General features: G+C 54.4%; 1 protein-coding gene across 1 annotated transcript in view; it reads right to left on the bottom strand.

The window, feature by feature from the left end:
• Positions 1-6,057: 6,057 nt before the first annotated feature.
• EPPK1 (epiplakin 1) overlaps positions 6,058-16,730 on the bottom strand; it is a 19,481-nt gene continuing 8,808 nt past the window's right edge. The window contains exon 2 of the mRNA XM_077166567.1: positions 6,058-15,365. Coding sequence (XP_077022682.1) covers positions 6,507-15,314 — 8,808 coding nt within the window. The 5' untranslated portion in view covers positions 15,315-15,365 and the 3' untranslated portion in view covers positions 6,058-6,506. The remainder of the gene's footprint in view (positions 15,366-16,730) is intronic.

The raw sequence follows: 16,730 nt of genomic DNA, 5'->3' as shown, positions 1-16,730 counted from the left end.
TCTATGCTTCTATTCAAGGTGCCCCAAAGTACATGAGGCAAACACTGGCAAAACTGAAGCGAATGATAGACAACTCTACCATAATAGTAGGACACTTCAACACACCAGTCTCTCCAAGATAGAACATAAACAGAGGATCAATAAAGAAACAGACACCTAAATAATATGATAAATGAACAAGACCTAACAGACATATATAAAAAAAAGCATCCCAAAAGAACAGAATACACATTTTTCTCAAGGATAGACCATATGCTGGGACATAAAACAGGTCTTAATACATTTAAAAAGACTGGAATTATACAAAGTACTTTCTCTGATCATAATGGAATGAAGCTGGAAATCAATAACAAACGGAGAACCGGAAAATACACAAATACATGGAGATTAAACACGCTTTTAAACAATCAATGGGTCAAAGAAGATATTGCAAGAGAAATCAGAAGCTATCTCGAGATGAATGAAAATGAGAACACAACATATCAAAACTTATGGGATACAGTAAAGGCAGTGCTGAGAGAGAAATTTATAGCCCTAAATGCCTACATTAAAAAGGAGGAAAGAGCTATAATCACAACCTAACTGACAACTAGAGAAAGTGGAGAAAAAACAGCAAACTAATCACAAAGCAAATAGAAGGAAAGAAATAACAAAGATTAGAGCATCAATTAATGAAATGGAGAATAAAAAAACAATAGAGAGAATCAACAAAACCAAACATTGGTTCTTTGAGAAGTTCAATAAAACCAACAAACCCTTAGCTAGACTGACAAGACAAAAAGAGAGCAGATGCAAAAAGTTAAAATCAGAAATGAGAGGGGGTATTATTACAGGCCCTGAAGAAATAAAAAAGGTCATAAGAGGATACTATCAACAGCTGTATGCCAACAACTAGACAACCTAGAGGAAATGGACAACTTTGTACAACCTACACTCACTTGAGAAGATATAGAAGGCTTCAACAAACCAATCACAAGTAAAGAGATTGAATCAGTCATCAAACACCTACCAACAAAGAAAGACGACTTCACAGACAAGATTTTCCAAACATTTCAAGAAGAATTAACTGCTCAACTCTTCCAAAAAATTGAAGAAGAGGGAACACCTCATTCTTTGAAGCCAATATCTTCCTAATACCTAATAAAGGCAGATAAGAAAATTTCAGACCAATCTTTTTAATGACTATACATGCAAAAACCCTCAACAAAATACTTGTAGATAATCCAATGGCATATTAAAATGATTATACGCCATAACCAGATGGGTTTTCTCCCAGTTATGCAAGGGTGGGTCAACACAAGAAAATGGAATAATGTAATACACCGCATTAACAAATCGAAAAGGAAAAACCACATGATCATCTCAATTGATGTGGAAAAGCGTTTGACAGAATTCAACATCCTTTCTTGATAAAAACACTTCAAAAGGTAGGAATCCAAGGAAACTTCCTCAACATGATAAAGGACATTATGAAAAAACCCACAGCTAACATCATACTCAATGGCAAGAGAATGAAAGCCTTCCCTCTAAGGTTGGGAACAAAAGGATGCCAAATGCCACCACTGTTATTCAACATTGTGCTAGAAGTTCTAGTTAGGATAATTAGGCAAGAAAAGGAAATAAAAGACATCTAAATTGGAAAGGAAGAAGTACAACTCTCACTGTTTGCAGATGACATGGTCCTATATTTAGAAAATCCAAAAAAAACTACTGCAAAGCTACTTGAGTTAATAAATGAGTTCAGGAAAGTGGGAGGATACAAGATAAAGACATAAAAATCAATGGTAATTCTATACACCAGTAATGAGCTATCTGAGGAGGAAATCAAGGAAAAAATTCCATTTACAGTAGCACCTAAAAGAATCAAATACCTCCTAGGAACAAACCTAACCATGGATGTAAAGGACTTGTACACAGAAAACTAAAATAGAATTGCTAAAAGAAATCAAAGAAGAGAATAAATGGAAAGACATCTGTGTTCATGGATTGGGAGGCTAAATGTTGTTAAGATGTCAATTTTATCCAAAAAGCTCTAAGGATTCAATGCAATATCAATCAAAATTCCAACAGATTACTTTGCAGAAATAGAAACGCTGATTATCAATTTTATTTGGAATGGTAAGGGGACTCAAATAAGCAAAGCCATATTGAAAAGGAAGAATGAAATGGGAAGACTTACACTTCCTGACTTTAAAGCTTATTATAAAGCTTTATTATTATTATTATTATTATATAGTGGTCAAAACAGCATGGTATTGGCTGTTTTGATCAATGGAACATATTGATCAATGGAATTGAATTGAGAGTTCAAAAATAGATCCTCAGGAATGATACAGATGTCACAATGTGACTGTGTGATTGTGAAGGCCTTGTGTCTGATGTTCCTTTTATCTACCTTGTCAACAAAGGAGTAGAACATATGGAATAAAAATAAACAACAGGGGGAACAAATGCTAAAATAAATTTAGTTTAAATGCTAGTGATCAATGAAAGCAAGGGATAAGGGGTATGGTAGGTATAATCTTTTTTTTTCTTTCCTGTGTTCGTTCTATTTCTTTTTCTATTGTCTTTTTTATTTCTTTTTCTGAATTAATGAAAATGTTCTAAGAAATGATGAATATGCAGCTAAGTGATGATATTGTGAATTAATGATTGTGTATGTTGTTTTATTTTGTTTATTTTTTAAATTAATAAATAAAAAAGAGCAGAAAACAAAAACAAAAACAAAAAATAGATCCTCAGATCTATGATCAATATTTTTGACAAGGCTCCCTAATCCACTCAATTGGGACAGAACAGTCTCTTCAAAAAATGGTATTGGGAGAACCGGATACCCATATCCAAAAGAATGAAAGAGGACCCCTACCTCACAGCCTATATAAAAATTAACTCAAAATGGATCAAAGACCTAAATATAAGAGCCAGTACCATAAAACTCCTAGAATAAAATATAAGGAAACACCTTTAAGACCTAATGATAGGACGTAGCTTCTTAGACTTCACACCCAAAGCACAAGCAATGAAAGAAAAAAAATAGATAAATGGGACCTCTTCAAAATTGAATACTTCTGTGCGTCAAAGGACTTTGTCAAAGGTTGAGAAGGCAGTCTACTCAATGGGAGAAATATTTGGAAAACATGCATCAGCATCTGATAATAGCTTGACATCTAGAATATGAAAATAGATCCTACAACTCAACAATAAAAAGACAAACAACCCAATTTAAAAAATGGGTGAAGGACATGAATAGACAATTCTCCAAAGAGGAAAAATAGGTGGCTAAGACCCATCTTTGTTCTTTTGAGTCAAAGACCCCGAAAGTGGGCCCTCAATCCCAGAGTGATTTGAACAGTGAATAAAAAAGTATTTGCAAAATCTCCTTCGGGGAATGGTGAGAAAGGGGGAAAATTCAACTTCCCCATGTTGAATTCTTGATATTCTCACGTAGTGTGGACAACCAAAGCTATAGGCTGAGCCCCCAATATTGGGGTTTGTTCATATGAAACTTAAACCCACACAGGATAGGTCAAGCCTTCTTAAAATTAAGCCTAAAAGTCACCCTCAAGAGAACCTCTTTAATTGCTCAGATGTGGCCTCTCTCTCCAGCCAACACAACAAGCAAACTCACCACTCTCCCCCTGTCTACATGGGACATGAATCCCAGGAAGGTGTGGACCTTCCTGGCAACGTGGGACAGAAATCCTAGAATGAGCTGAGTCTCAGCATCAAGGGATTGAGAAAACCTTCTCGACCAAAAGGGGGAAGAGTGAAACGAGACAAAATAAAGTGACAATAGCTGAGAGATTTCAAACAGAGTCGAGAGGTTTTCCTGGAGGTTATTCTTATGCATTAAGTAGATATCACCTTCCTTGTTATTCAAGATGTAATGGAGAGGCTGGAGGGAACTGCCTGAAAATGTAGAGCTTTGTTCCAGTAGCCATGTTTCTTGATGATGATTGTATAATGATATAGCTTTCACAATGTGATGTGTGATTGTGAAAACCTTGTGTCTGATGCTCCTTTTATCTACCTTGTCAACAGACAAGTAAAACATATGGAATAAAAATAAATAATAGGGGGAACAAATGTTAAAATAAACAGATTGAAATGCCAGTGATCAATGAAAGGGAGGGGTATATGGTATGTAAGAATTTTTTTCTGTTGTCTTTTTATTTCTTTTTCTGAATCGATGCAGATGTTCTAAGAAATGATCATGATGATGAATATGCAACTATGTGATGATATTGTGAATTATTGATTATACATGTAGAATGGAATGATCATATGTTAAGAATGTTTGCGTTTCTTTGTTGTCATATTTTATTTTTGAAAATTAAAAACAAAAAAATGAAAATAAAAAACCCCACAAAAAACAGGTGGCTAGCAAGCACGTGAGAAGATGCTCGAGCTTACTAGCTGTCCTAGTTTGCTGGTTGCCAGAATGCAACGTATCAGAATTGGAATGGATTTTAAAAAGGGGAATTTAATAAATTGCAAGTTAACAGTTTTTAGGCAGTGGAAATGTCCCAATTAAGGTAAGCCTGTAGAAGTGTCCAATCTAAGTGTTCTATTCCAGGGAAAGACACCTTGATTCAGGAAGGCTGATGAAGTTCAGGGTTTCTCTCTCAAGTGAGAAGGCACATGGTGAACACAGTCAGAGTTTCTCTCTCAGCTGGAAGGGCACATGGTGAACACGGCATCATCTGCTAACTTCCTCTCCAGCTCCCCGAGAGGTGTTTTCCTTCTTCATCTCCAAAAATCGCTGCTCGGTGGACTCTGCTTTGTGGTTCATTGATGTTCTCTGCTGTAGCTTTCTCATGGCTCTGTCATTCTTCTCTGCTCTCCGAATCTCCTATCTCTCTTGTTGTTCTCTAACTTTTTCCAAAGTGCTTCTTTTTTTAAAGGATTCTGGTAAAACCAATCAAGACGCCCCTGGAATGGGTGGAGACACGTCTCCACCTAATCAGGTTTAATACCCAAATTGATTGCGTCACATCTCCATGGAGATAAGCTAATTAAAGTTTCAAACATACAGTACTGAAGAAGGATTAGAAGAAATGACTGCCTTTATAAAATGGGATTTGGGTTAAAACATGACTTTTCGAGGGTACAAAAATCATTTCAAACCAACATACTCACTATTAGGGAAATGCAAATTATTTCCTGAATGGTGTGTAAATGGGGTAGAAAAGAATTGTGTAGTCATGTCACTAGATGCACACCTGGAGGTGAAAACACAGGACTCTATAACACGGTGAAACCTTCTGGTGGAAGATGACTGATCGACACTACAAAAATAATTAAGTTCTTTTGTGAGTCAGAGCAAATGTACATCACTTTTACAAAGAGTTAATAACAGAGGGGTATATGGAGAAAATGCACCTACTGAAAACTATGGACTACAGTTAAATATCTTAATATTCTTTCATCAACAGCAACAAATGTACCACACCAATGTTAGGGGTCAACAATGGGGGAGGGAGGACTTCTTTTATATTTTTATTTCTTACTTTTCTTCTTGTGGTAATGAAAATGTTCGAAAAATTGATTGTGGTGATGATTGCATAACTATGGGATGATACTGTGATTCATTGATTGATATGTCAGATGGACTATATGGAGTGTGAATATAACACAATAAAATTGCACAAACTAGGGTAGGGCACTGTGGCTCAGCAGGCAGAGTTCTCGCCTGCCATGCTGGAGGTCCGGGTTCAGGTCCCAAGGTCTGCACATGCAAAAAATTAAAAAAAAATACAAACTGGGTCACTAACTTTCTGGGTAAGGGGTGTGGCATATATGAATTTTTTTCTGTTTTCTTTTTATTTCTTTTTCTGAATTGATGCAAATGTTATAGGAAATGATCATGATGATGAATATACAATTATGTGATGATATTGTGAGTTATTGCATACATATCAAGAATGGAATGATCATGTGGTAAGAATGTTTGTGTTTGCATGTTGTTATGTTTAAAAAATAAATAAATTTTAAAAGATTGCATGAAATAAAGAGAAGCCATCAGTTAATGGAAAGCAGTCCACGCCCATAACAAAATTTCATGATTGAAAGGAATGCATTTAATACATTTTGGAAAATGATTTAACTTGTGTACATTTCAGTTTGCTGTGCTACAGGCCCTAGAAAAAGGGTTCAAGAAGGTAATGGAGTATTCAAATCTGATCACCTGCAAATTCAAGATGAAATAAAAAAAATCGGTGAGAAGTCTGGGTTAAAAGATGCTGAGAGCACCAAGAGGTTGCAATAGGAGGGAGGATAAATTCCTTCTGGGATAAACAGGTGAAGCCGATCAAACTACTGAGAGAAAGAAAGAGAACATTACTTAAGAATGTTCAAAAACTGCAACCAAAAAAGAAAAAAAAAATACGTATATATATTAGCAGGGGGAAAGGAGAAAATAAACAAAAGATTAGGGCAATGTGGGAAAATTAAAAAAAAGTGTCAGATGTCCTTGAAAAGCTGAGAAGGCTGAAGGGAGAGATCACCTACTGCTTAGAAAGTGGCAAGAGGCGCAGTCCCGTGTCTGGGTCGCGCACGCACCTGCTCAGCAGCTGCAGGTAGGTGAGGTTCTCGTGCGTGTTGGGGTCGAAGAAGCCTTTAGTGTCGTCGCTGGGGTCCGACAGCACGCGGTTCATGTCCTCGTCGAAGTAGCCGCGCTGGTAGGCCACCTCCACGGGCAGGCGGTGGCTGTGCACGGGGTCGATGACGCCGCCGGTGGCGATCTGAGCCTCCAGCAGGCGGACGCCGTGGTCCCTGACGATCAGGTCCTTCTTCATGGCCTGGAACAGCGAGATCTGCCCGCCGGTGTAGGGGTCGGAGTAGCCGGTGACCGCGCGCTCGGCCGCCAGCAGCTTCTCGCGGATCTCGCCGCCCACCACGCCGGCGGCCACCGCCTCCTCCACGGACAGCCGCTGGTTGCTCACCGGGTCGATGACGAAGCCGGTGGCCGCCTGCGCCTCGAGCAGCACCAGGGCGGTGCCGGGCCGCAGGAGGCCCTTCCACATGGCCTGGTAGATGCTCAGCTTCTCCGTGCGTCCCGGCTCGTCGCGGGAGGGTGCCAGGACCCCCGCGATGCAGCCGGTGCCCTCCAGGTAGCGCTTGACCGAGTCCATCTCCCTCACCTCCTGCAGGGTCTTGGTGCCCTGGGCCAGCTCCTGCAGCGTCTCGGGGCGCAGCACCCGGGAGATGCCCAGCTTGTAGGCCGATACCTGGCGCCGCAGGCCGCGGAAGGACACTTTGCTCAGCGTCCCGTCGGTGTCTTGCACGGCGCGGGTGAGAGTGGAGAGGAGAGCGGGCAGGGCCAGGGCGCCGGCTAGGTGCTGGGCCAGCAGCTCGTCCCGGCGGGCCGGGCTCAGGTAGGAGGAGAAGAGAACGTCCCAGGCCGACACGCGCTGGCCCGGGAAGAACGCAGCCTGTACTTCCAGGGTGGCCGCGCGCAGGGCCTGCTCCTGGCTCTGCCTGGCAGCGTCAGGTCCAGCCTCGGGCTCGCTGGGGGCGGGACCCGCGTCACCGTCAGCGCTCCCGGGCGGCCGGGACTCCTGGACCCGGGACTCGGCTTCCCGGGACGCGCCGCCCGCCCCCTCCGCCTCCGCCTCCTCCACGATGGCGGTCAGCCTGCGGGTCAGCGCCAGCAGGGTCAGCGCCCCGGAGCTGAACTGGGCCAGCAGCTCCTCGCGGGTGGTGGCGTGCACGTAGTCGGACGTCAGGACGTCCCACAGGGGCACCGGGCCGCCCCGGAAGCGGCCCACGCGCATCTCCACGGTGGCCTTCCGCAGGGCGCCGCGAGGGTCCGGGTCGGCCAGCAGCGCCGTCAGGGTGGCGCCCACGCCCTGGGCGTTCAAGGAGCCCTCCCGGAACCGCCGCAGCAAGTCCTGCCGCAGGCTCTCGCGGACCTCGCGGTAGAACAGCAGCTCCCAGACCGAGAGACTCTGGCCCTGCAGGGCGCCCGCCTCCAGCGTCACCCGGACGTCCCGCAGCGCGCGGCGCTGCTCCTCGCTCAGCTGCTGCACTGCGGAGCCGGGCGCCGCCAGCTGCAGCATGAGGAGCCCCGTGTCGGGGTCGCGCACGCACCTGCGCAGCAGCTGCAGGTAGGTGAGGTTCTCGTGCGTGTTGGGGTCGAAGAAGCCTTTAGTGTCGTCGCTGGGGTCCGACAGCACGCGGTTCATGTCCTCGTCGAAGTAGCCGCGCTGGTAGGCCACCTCCACGGGCAGGCGGTGGCTGTGCACGGGGTCGATGACGCCGCCAGTGGCGATCTGAGCCTCCAGCAGGCGGACGCCGTGGTCCCTGACGATCAGGTCCTTCTTCATGGCCTGGAACAGCGAGATCTGCCCGCCGGTGTAGGGGTCGGAGTAGCCGGTGACCGCGCGCTCGGCCGCCAGCAGCTTCTCGCGGATCTCGCCGCCCACCACGCCGGCGGCCACCGCCTCCTCCACGGACAGCCGCTGGTTGCTCACCGGGTCGATGACGAAGCCGGTGGCCGCCTGCGCCTCGAGCAGCACCAGGGCGGTGCCGGGCCGCAGGAGGCCCTTCCACATGGCCTGGTAGATGCTCAGCTTCTCCGTGCGTCCCGGCTCGTCGCGGGAGGGTGCCAGGACCCCCGCGATGCAGCCGGTGCCCTCCAGGTAGCGCTGGACCTCCGCCTTTTTCCTGACATCTTCCGCTGTGGTTCTTCCCTTTTCCAGTCCTTCTAAGATATCCTTCGTGATGATTTTGGATGTAAAGAGCTCCGAGGCTGTGATTTGCCTCCTAATTCCTTTGAACCATATTGTTTTAGTGGTTTTTTCTTTTACTTCAATTATTTCCAAAATTATTCTGACTACCTCCTCCAAAGCCCGTACAGTGTCTGTCCTGTATTTTTTCACCAGCTCGTGTTTCTTCTCCTCTGTGATGTACTCAGAGTTCAGGAGTTCCCACACGGACCGCTTCTGGCCTCTGAACCTTCCCACAGAGATCTGCACCCACTCTGCCTCCAGTGCCTTTTTGGTGGCCTCGTCAATGTAATCACCATTTGTTTTGTCCTTGTCTATCGGGAGAAGAAGCCAGTCTGTCTCCTCATCCGTTTTGCTCCTGCCTTGCAGCTCCCGGTACGTCGCTTTCTCCTGCGTGTTGGGATCCAGGAATCTTTTGATTGGGTGCTTCTCATCGGAGATGAGTGTGCATATGTCCTTGTGCAGGCACCCACGCCGGTAGGCCGTGTCCAGTGGCAGCCGGTGGTTGTGCTGGGGGTCGACGACACCCCCCGTGGCAAGCTGCACCTCTAGAAATCTCAGCGCATCTTCCCTTCCCACCAGTTTCTTTTTCATGGCCTGGAACAGTGAGACCTTGTCCCCAGTGTCTGGGTCAAGGTAGCCTTTGGCTGCCTTCTCCGCGGTCAGGAGCCTCTCGCGAAGCTCTTCACCCACCAGGCCGGCAGCCACAGCCTCCTCCACAGGCAGCCGCTGGTGGCTGCGAGGGTCCAGCATGAAGCCTGTGGCCGCTTGTGCCTCCAGCAACTGGGCTGCGATCCCGGCAGAGATAAGCCCCTTCCTGCTGGCCTCATAGATGCCCATCACCTCCTGTGCCGGGGGCACGGTCACTCCTGCAATGCAGCCAGTGCCCTCCAGATAAGTTCTCACGTGCTTCAGTTTGTGGAGGGTCGGTACCTGGCTTGGATCCCTCAGTAGCGCGTCCAGTGTTTTCTTGTCAATGACTCCGGAGTTGAATAACTCGGCGGCCGTCACCTGCCCTGTGGGCCCTGTCACCCAGACGTCTTGGCTTTGTTTTTCCGTTTCTTCCACCGTCGCGGTGATGATGGCCAACAGTTTCTCCAGACACAGGCTCCTGGTTCTGTACTGCTGGACAAGTTCTCGTTTCCTCTCCTCTGTGAAGTATTGGGAGGACAGCACATCCCAAATGGAGACTGTCTGATTGGCAAACAGCCCCACGTGCATCCTGGCTGTGTGCGACCGCAGGGTTTCCCTCGTGGCCTCGTCGACATACACGTAAGGTTCTCCTTTCTTCACAATTTGCAACATGTACAGCCCTGTGTCGGGGTCGCGCACGCAGCGCTCCAGCAGCTGCAGGTAGGTGAGGTTCTCGTGCGTGTTGGGGTCGAAGAAGCCTTTAGTGTCGTCGCTGGGGTCTGACAGCACGCGGTTCATGTCCTCGTCGAAGTAGCCACGCTGGTAGGCCACCTCCACGGGCAGCCGGTGGCTGTGCACGGGGTCGATGATGCCACCCGTGGCGATCTGAGCCTCCAGCAGGCGGATGCCGTGGTCCCTGACGATCAGGTCCTTCTTCATGGCCTGGAACAGCGAGATCTGCCCGCCGGTGTAGGGGTCGGAGTAGCCGGTGACCGCGCGCTCGGCTGCCAGCAGCTTTGTGTAAGTTTCCTTGCTGAACATCCCCGCGGAAAACGCCTGCTCCACGGTCAGTTTCCGGTTTTCCACGGGGTCAATGACAAAGCCGGTGGCCGCCTGCGCTTCGAGCAGCACCAGGGCAGTGCCGGGCCGCAGCAGGCCCCTCTGCAGTGCCTCCGAGATGCTCATGCGCTCCCCAGTGGCCTGCACCAGCACCCCGGCGATGAAATTGGACCCCTCCAGGAAGCGCTTCACGCCGCGCATCTGCATCACATCCTGCACACTCGTCCGGCCCAGGCTCAGGTCGTCCAGCGTCTTCTTGTCGATGAGCCGGGACCTGAACAGGTCCCGGGCTGACACTTGCTTCCGCAGCCCTCGGAAGGTGGCCTGTGGGGGCTGCAGGTCCACGGCCTCCACCAGGGCGGCCACGGCACTCACCACCTGCCGTAGGGCCGTGGCCCGCCCTGAGCGGCACTGTGCCATCAGCTCCCGCCGCCGTGTGGCGCCGATGCATTCGGAGTGCAGCAGCTCCCAGGCGGACACCACCTGCCCCTTGAACCTGCCCGCGCCCACGGGCACACTCAGTGCCCGCAGCGCCATGGCCGTGTGCTCGTCCACGTCGGGCTCCACGTCCCGGTTGAGCGGGAGCAGTCGCAGGCCCGTGGCGGGGTCCAGCATGCAGCACTCCCTGAGCTGCTGGTAGGTCACTTTTTCCTGCATGTTGGGGTCGAAGAAGAACTTCTGCTCATCGTCCGTTGAGGTCAGCACCCGGCTGGTCTCCTCATCCAGGAGGCCGAGCCTGTAGGCAGCCGCCAGGGGCAGGTGGACATGGTGGACCGGCTCCACGGCGCCCCCTGTGGCCAGCTGTGCCTGCAGGAGGGGGAGGCCCTCGCTCTGTGGCACCAGCCCCTTCTCCATGGCCTGCCACAGGGAGAGGGTCGCCCTGGAGAAGGGGTCTGTGTACCCAGCCACTGCCCGCTCAGCCTGCCGGAGCTGCCCACTCAGCGCCCCACTCACCAGGCCGGCCCGGACAGCGCCATCCACCGAGAGCCTCTGATTGGTCATGGGGTCGACCAGGGCTCCACAGGCCACCTGGGCCTCCAACAGCCTGTGCCCCAGGCCCGCGGGCAGGAGCCCGTCCCGCACAGCCTGGGCAATGCCCATCTTGGTGCCGGATGGCTGCAGCAGCACCCCAGCCACGCAGCCCAAGCCCCAGAGGCAGGTCTTCACGGCGGGCTGTTCGGCCACCTCGCCCAGTGTCTGTCTGCCTTGGGCCAGGGCTGCCAGGGTCTCCTGGGTGATGACGCCCATGTCCAGCAGCCAGACAGCGGGCACCTCCCCACGTGGGCCAGGCACTGTGATGTGGGCCTGTGCCAGGAGCTCCGCCCTCTGCATCTGCTCCAGCACGGCCGCCCGTACCTGCTGCGGGGTCCTCCGCCCCGCCCTGACGTCTTCCAGGAAACCCGTGCGCTGCTCCTCGGTGAGGTGGCAGGAACCAAGCAAGTCCCAGAGGGTCATACCGTCCTCGGCGCCTGGCACGGCCTGCAGCGCCTGCTGGATCTGTTCGTCCGTGGGGATGGTGGGGGCACTTTCTGGCAGGGGCAGGAGGCAGAGGCCCGAGGCCTCATCCCTCACACATTGCTCAAGAAGCCGGGCATAGCTGATGTGCCCCCGGCCATCCGGGCAGGGGAAGGTCTGCAGGGAGCCAGCCAGGGATGCCTCCGTCTTGCTGTCAATGCAGCCGTGCTGGGTGGCCGTGGACACAGGCAGGTGGAGGTGGCTGGCGGGGTCAATGACCCCTCCCGTGGCCAGCTGAGCATCCAGGAGCCGGGAGGCCTGCCCCGCAGGGACAAGCCCTTTCTTCATGGCTTGGAACAGGGGCACCCTCTTCCCAGAGAAGGGGTCCCTGAAACCCACGAGGGCCTCCTCGGCCCGCCGCAGCTGGAGGCACAGCTCTGGCCCCACCAGCTCCTGTCGCACAGCCTCGTCTACAGACAGGGTCTGCAGGCCGCAGGGGTCGGTGATGGTTCCGGTGGCCGCCTGGGCTTCTAACAGGGCCACAGCCACGCCCGGGCCCAGCAGCTGCTGCTTCATGGCCTGGTAGAGGCTGAGCTTCCGGTTGGAGGGCTGCAGCAGCACGCCGCCCACTGCACCGGTGCCCCGCAGGTGCCTGCGCACGCTCTCCAGGTGCAGCAGAGCCTCGGGATGCAGCGCACCCGCCAGCACGCGGTTTAGGAGCTCCTGGTCGATAACGCCTGCCTCCAGGAGCTGGTGGATGCTGACCCGGCCCCTCAGAGCAGGCAGCGAGATGTCGGTCCACCGCCCAGTCTCACGCTCCAGCAGCTGAGCCACTTGCTCCAGCGTGAGCTCCCGCCTCCGGTACCGCTGCAGCAGCTGCCGCCGCCGTGCCTCGCTGAAGTACTCGGAGTTGATCAGCTGCCAGAGAGAGACGCGCCGGCCCCGGAAGCGACCGTGCTGCACCAACAGCAGCTGACCCTGCAGCGCCTGCCGGGTGGCACCGTCCACACGCTCGGGCTGCCCGTGGCTGAGCGGCAGGAGGCGGAGCCCTGTGTCGGCGTCGGTGATGCACTTCTCCAGCAGCTGCAGGTAGGTGAGGTTTTCATGCGTGTTGGGGTCGAAGAAGCCTTTAGTGTCGTCGCTGGGGTCCGACAGCACGCGGTTCATGTCCTCGTCGAAGTAGCCGCGCTGGTAGGCCACCTCCACGGGCAGGCGGTGGCTGTGCACGGGGTCGATGACGCCGCCGGTGGCGATCTGAGCCTCCAGCAGGCGGACGCCGTGGTCCCTGACGATCAGGTCCTTCTTCATGGCCTGGAACAGCGAGATCTGCCCGCCGGTGTAGGGGTCGGAGTAGCCGGTGACCGCGCGCTCGGCCGCCAGCAGCTTCGGGTACACGTCAAGCCCAATGGCACCGGCCCGCAGTGCCTCCTCCACTGAGTACTTCTTGTTTTCCACAGGGTCGATGATGAAGCCGGTGGCCGCTTGTGCCTCGAGTAACACCAGGGCGGTGCCCGGCCTGAGCAGCCCCCTCCTGCGGGCCTCGTAGATGCCGAGCCGCTCCTGGGAACCAGGCAGCAAGAGGCCAGCAATGCAGCCGGTGCCCTGCAGGTACCTCTGCACGGAGGCCAGGCAGCCCACGTCGTGGGCCGTGGCCTCCCCCCGCTCCAGCTGTTCGTACACCTCCCGGCCGATGACCTTGGACTCCAGTAGTTCTCCCGGCGCCACATCCTCCCTCAGTCCCGGGAAGGTGACCCTGGCGGTCACTGCTGCCTGCTTGACGGCGGCCTTCAGCTGGGCAGCCAGCTCCTCCTCTGAGAGCGTCCCTTCCTGGTGCTGTTGCATCAGGGCTGCCCGTTGCTGCGCAGGGACTGCCTCGGAGAAGAGCAGGTCCCAGAGGGCCATGGGCCGGCCCCGCGATGGCCCCACGGAGACGGTGGTCATGGCTGCGCTCAAGACCTGCCGGGTGGCATGCTCAATGAACGGGGTCCCCCGAGCACTCCCTGTGAGTGGTAGGAATGCGAGGCCCGTGTCCGGGTCAGTGACGCAGTGGGCCAGCAGCTGCCCGTAGCCCAGGCTCTCCTGTGTGCGGGGGTCTGAGAAGCCGCTGGCCCGTGACAGGCAATGCTGGGTTTCCGTGTCCAGGCAGCCCAAGCGGAGGGCGGCTTCCAGGGGCAGCCGGAGCCGGCGGGATGGACACACCAGCCCTCCGGTGGCCAGCTGCGCGTCCAGCAGCCGCAGCGCCAGTGGCTGATCCACCAGCCCCTTTTTCATGGCCTGGAAGAGGGGGATGTGGGCGCCGCTGAAGGGGTCCAGGTAGCCTGTCACCGCCTGCTCTGCCACCAGGAGAGGCCCATGCAGCTCCGGGCCAACCAGGCCTGCCCTGACCGCCTCGTCCACCCCTAGCTGCCGGCCCGAGGTTGGGTCCACCAGTGTTCGGGTGGCGGCCTGGGCTTCCAGCAGGGGCAACGCAGCACCCATTGGGAGCAGGTGCTCGGAGGCTGCCTGGAAGAGGCTTTTCTTGTGGCCGGCAGGCAGCAAGATGACCCCCGCCATGCCACCGGTGCCCTCCAAGTAGCGCCGCACCTCTGCGAGGGCAGCCACGTCGGGACCCGCCAGCCTGCCCTCCTGCAGGCCCTGGGCCGTCTCCACGTCCAGGATGCCGGCCTCCAGCAGCTCGGCCGCACTCACAGCCCCGCCCAGGCTGCAGAAGGTGGTCTTCACGGGCAGCAGGGCCAGGCCCGAGCCAGGGGCCACCACGCACCTGCCCAGAAGCTCGCCATAGGGCAGCTGCTCCAGCGTGTTGGGGTCACAGAAGCCTGGGGAGCCCTCATCAGGCTCGGGCTCAGGCTCCGACAGGTGGTGCCAGGTGTCCCGGTCCAGCAGGCCGAGCTCGCAGGCCGCCTCGGGGGCTACACGCACGCCCCGTGCAGGATCCACCAGGCCGCCAGTGGCCAGCTGGGCCTGCAGCCAGCGCCATCCCAGCGCCCGGTCCACTACCTCCTTCCCGATGGCCTGGAAGAGAGCCAGCTTTTCACCCCCATAGGGATCAGGGTAGCCGGTGACCGCCCGCTCAGCGGCCAGCAGCTTCTCCTTCAGCTCCAGCCCCACCAGCCCCTGCCGCAGGGCCTCGGACACGGGCAGCAGCTGCCCCAGGGCGGGATCCACGAGGCCCCCGGTGGCCGCCTGGGCCTCCAGCAGGGCCTGCGCCAGCCCTGTGGGAAGGAGGCCTTGCCTCATGGCGGTGTAGAGATCCAGGACCTGGCCGGAGGTCTCCACCTGCACCCCAGCAATGCTCTTGACCTCGGTGGACAGGGCTGCTCCAGCCTGGGCCTCGGGAAGGACGCTGGTCCCCAGCATGGCCTTCCCGGCCTTGGGGATTCTGGCTGGCTTAGTGCCGTTGCTGACCAGGATGTCCAGAGGAGTGGAGTGGCCGTTCATGATGCCTGGCTGGTTTGCAAGTTTTGCCCAAAGCCTGCTCTTGTCCGCTCCCTGTAGGGGATGCAAGGGCTTAGTTAGGGACCCTGCAGCGGCCCTGTCACATGGCTGCCAGTCGCTGGGGATGCCACGCCTGTCCCAGACCCTACCCAGCTGCTCTGGAAGCCAGTCCCTCCCTGCTGGGAAGGCCTGAAGCTCCACCCACCCAGCCCGTGGCTCCACCCACCACAGGCCTCAGCCCCGCCCCCTTCTCCTTGGTCCCAAAATGCTTCCAGGCCCTGTTTCCGCCCCCTGCCTGCCCCACTCAGTGACCTTGGCCTGCTCATAGACGCTGGCACCCCATCACCCCCTTTCTGGTAGCCTCCTCCAAACAGTCCCAGAACCCCTGCCTCTGAAACAAGCGTCCCCTGTGCTCGTCCTGCATCCATCTCCTGCTGCTGGGCACCTCCTCCCGCAGCCTTCCAGGCCTCAGCAAGCGATAGTAGCAGTCACTAACCCCTGCTCTCAGGGACCTATGTACGCTCCGCGGCCTGTGCGCCACGGGCAAGCCCCTTTGGTGAGACAGTGTGGTCGGACACCACGGGCACAGCATCCCACGCTACTGAGCTGCGTGGGGACCCTGCTGTCTCAGGAGGGCATGCCATTGCCTGGGGGAGACAAAGAGGTGGCTCTGTGCCGCCCTGGGACAGCACAGGGGGCAGGCGGGGGCTGAGTCCCAGGGCCTTGATGTCCCACGGTGGGTTGGATGCTGTGAGGCACCCCCGAGAATGAAGGGCGCACCCCCATCTGCAAGGAGTGCTGCAGGCAGACGGGGGACTTCTGCCACCGAGAAGCCTCACCACGCCAAGGTCACTCCTTCCTGGGGCAGCCAGTGACTCGTCACTCAGCCTGGGGTTGTGCACGCCTGCTCCCCATGACCCAACTTGGGGCAATTCTGAAGGGCTCACACAGCCCCCACAGCTTCCCACCCCCATGGGCCAGCTGAAGCCCCTGGCGAGGAATCCCAGCCCACTGCCCCCATGAAATCCTGCTTCTGCCCCCACTTTCACAGATCTTGGTTCTGGGAGCATTCTCAAGTAAACTTCCTGCAGCTGATCTGCTCAGATTCACAGACAAGTTGATGCCAGGAGGGTGTGGGAAGGTGGCCCCTAAGACGGACTGGAGCTGGCCTTGACCCAGTGGCTGGGGAAGCCATACCTGTTTCAGACCCTACCCACCTGCTTTGGGAGTTAGTCCCTCCCTGCCAGGAAGGCCTGAGGCTCCACCCACCCAGAAGCCTTGACCCTGCCCCCCAGCCCATGGCTCCACCCACCACAGTGGGTGAGACTCTCGCTTGGGGTTGGAGGCACATGCTTCCTCCAGCCAGAGGAAACAAAGCCATGGCTCACCTCTCCCCAGGGGCAGGCTAGACTGGGCTGG

Source organism: Tamandua tetradactyla, chromosome 6 (assembly GCF_023851605.1).
Source record: "Tamandua tetradactyla isolate mTamTet1 chromosome 6, mTamTet1.pri, whole genome shotgun sequence".
NCBI lineage: Eukaryota > Metazoa > Chordata > Mammalia > Pilosa > Myrmecophagidae > Tamandua > Tamandua tetradactyla.
This window is presented reverse-complemented; position numbering and strand designations above follow the sequence as displayed.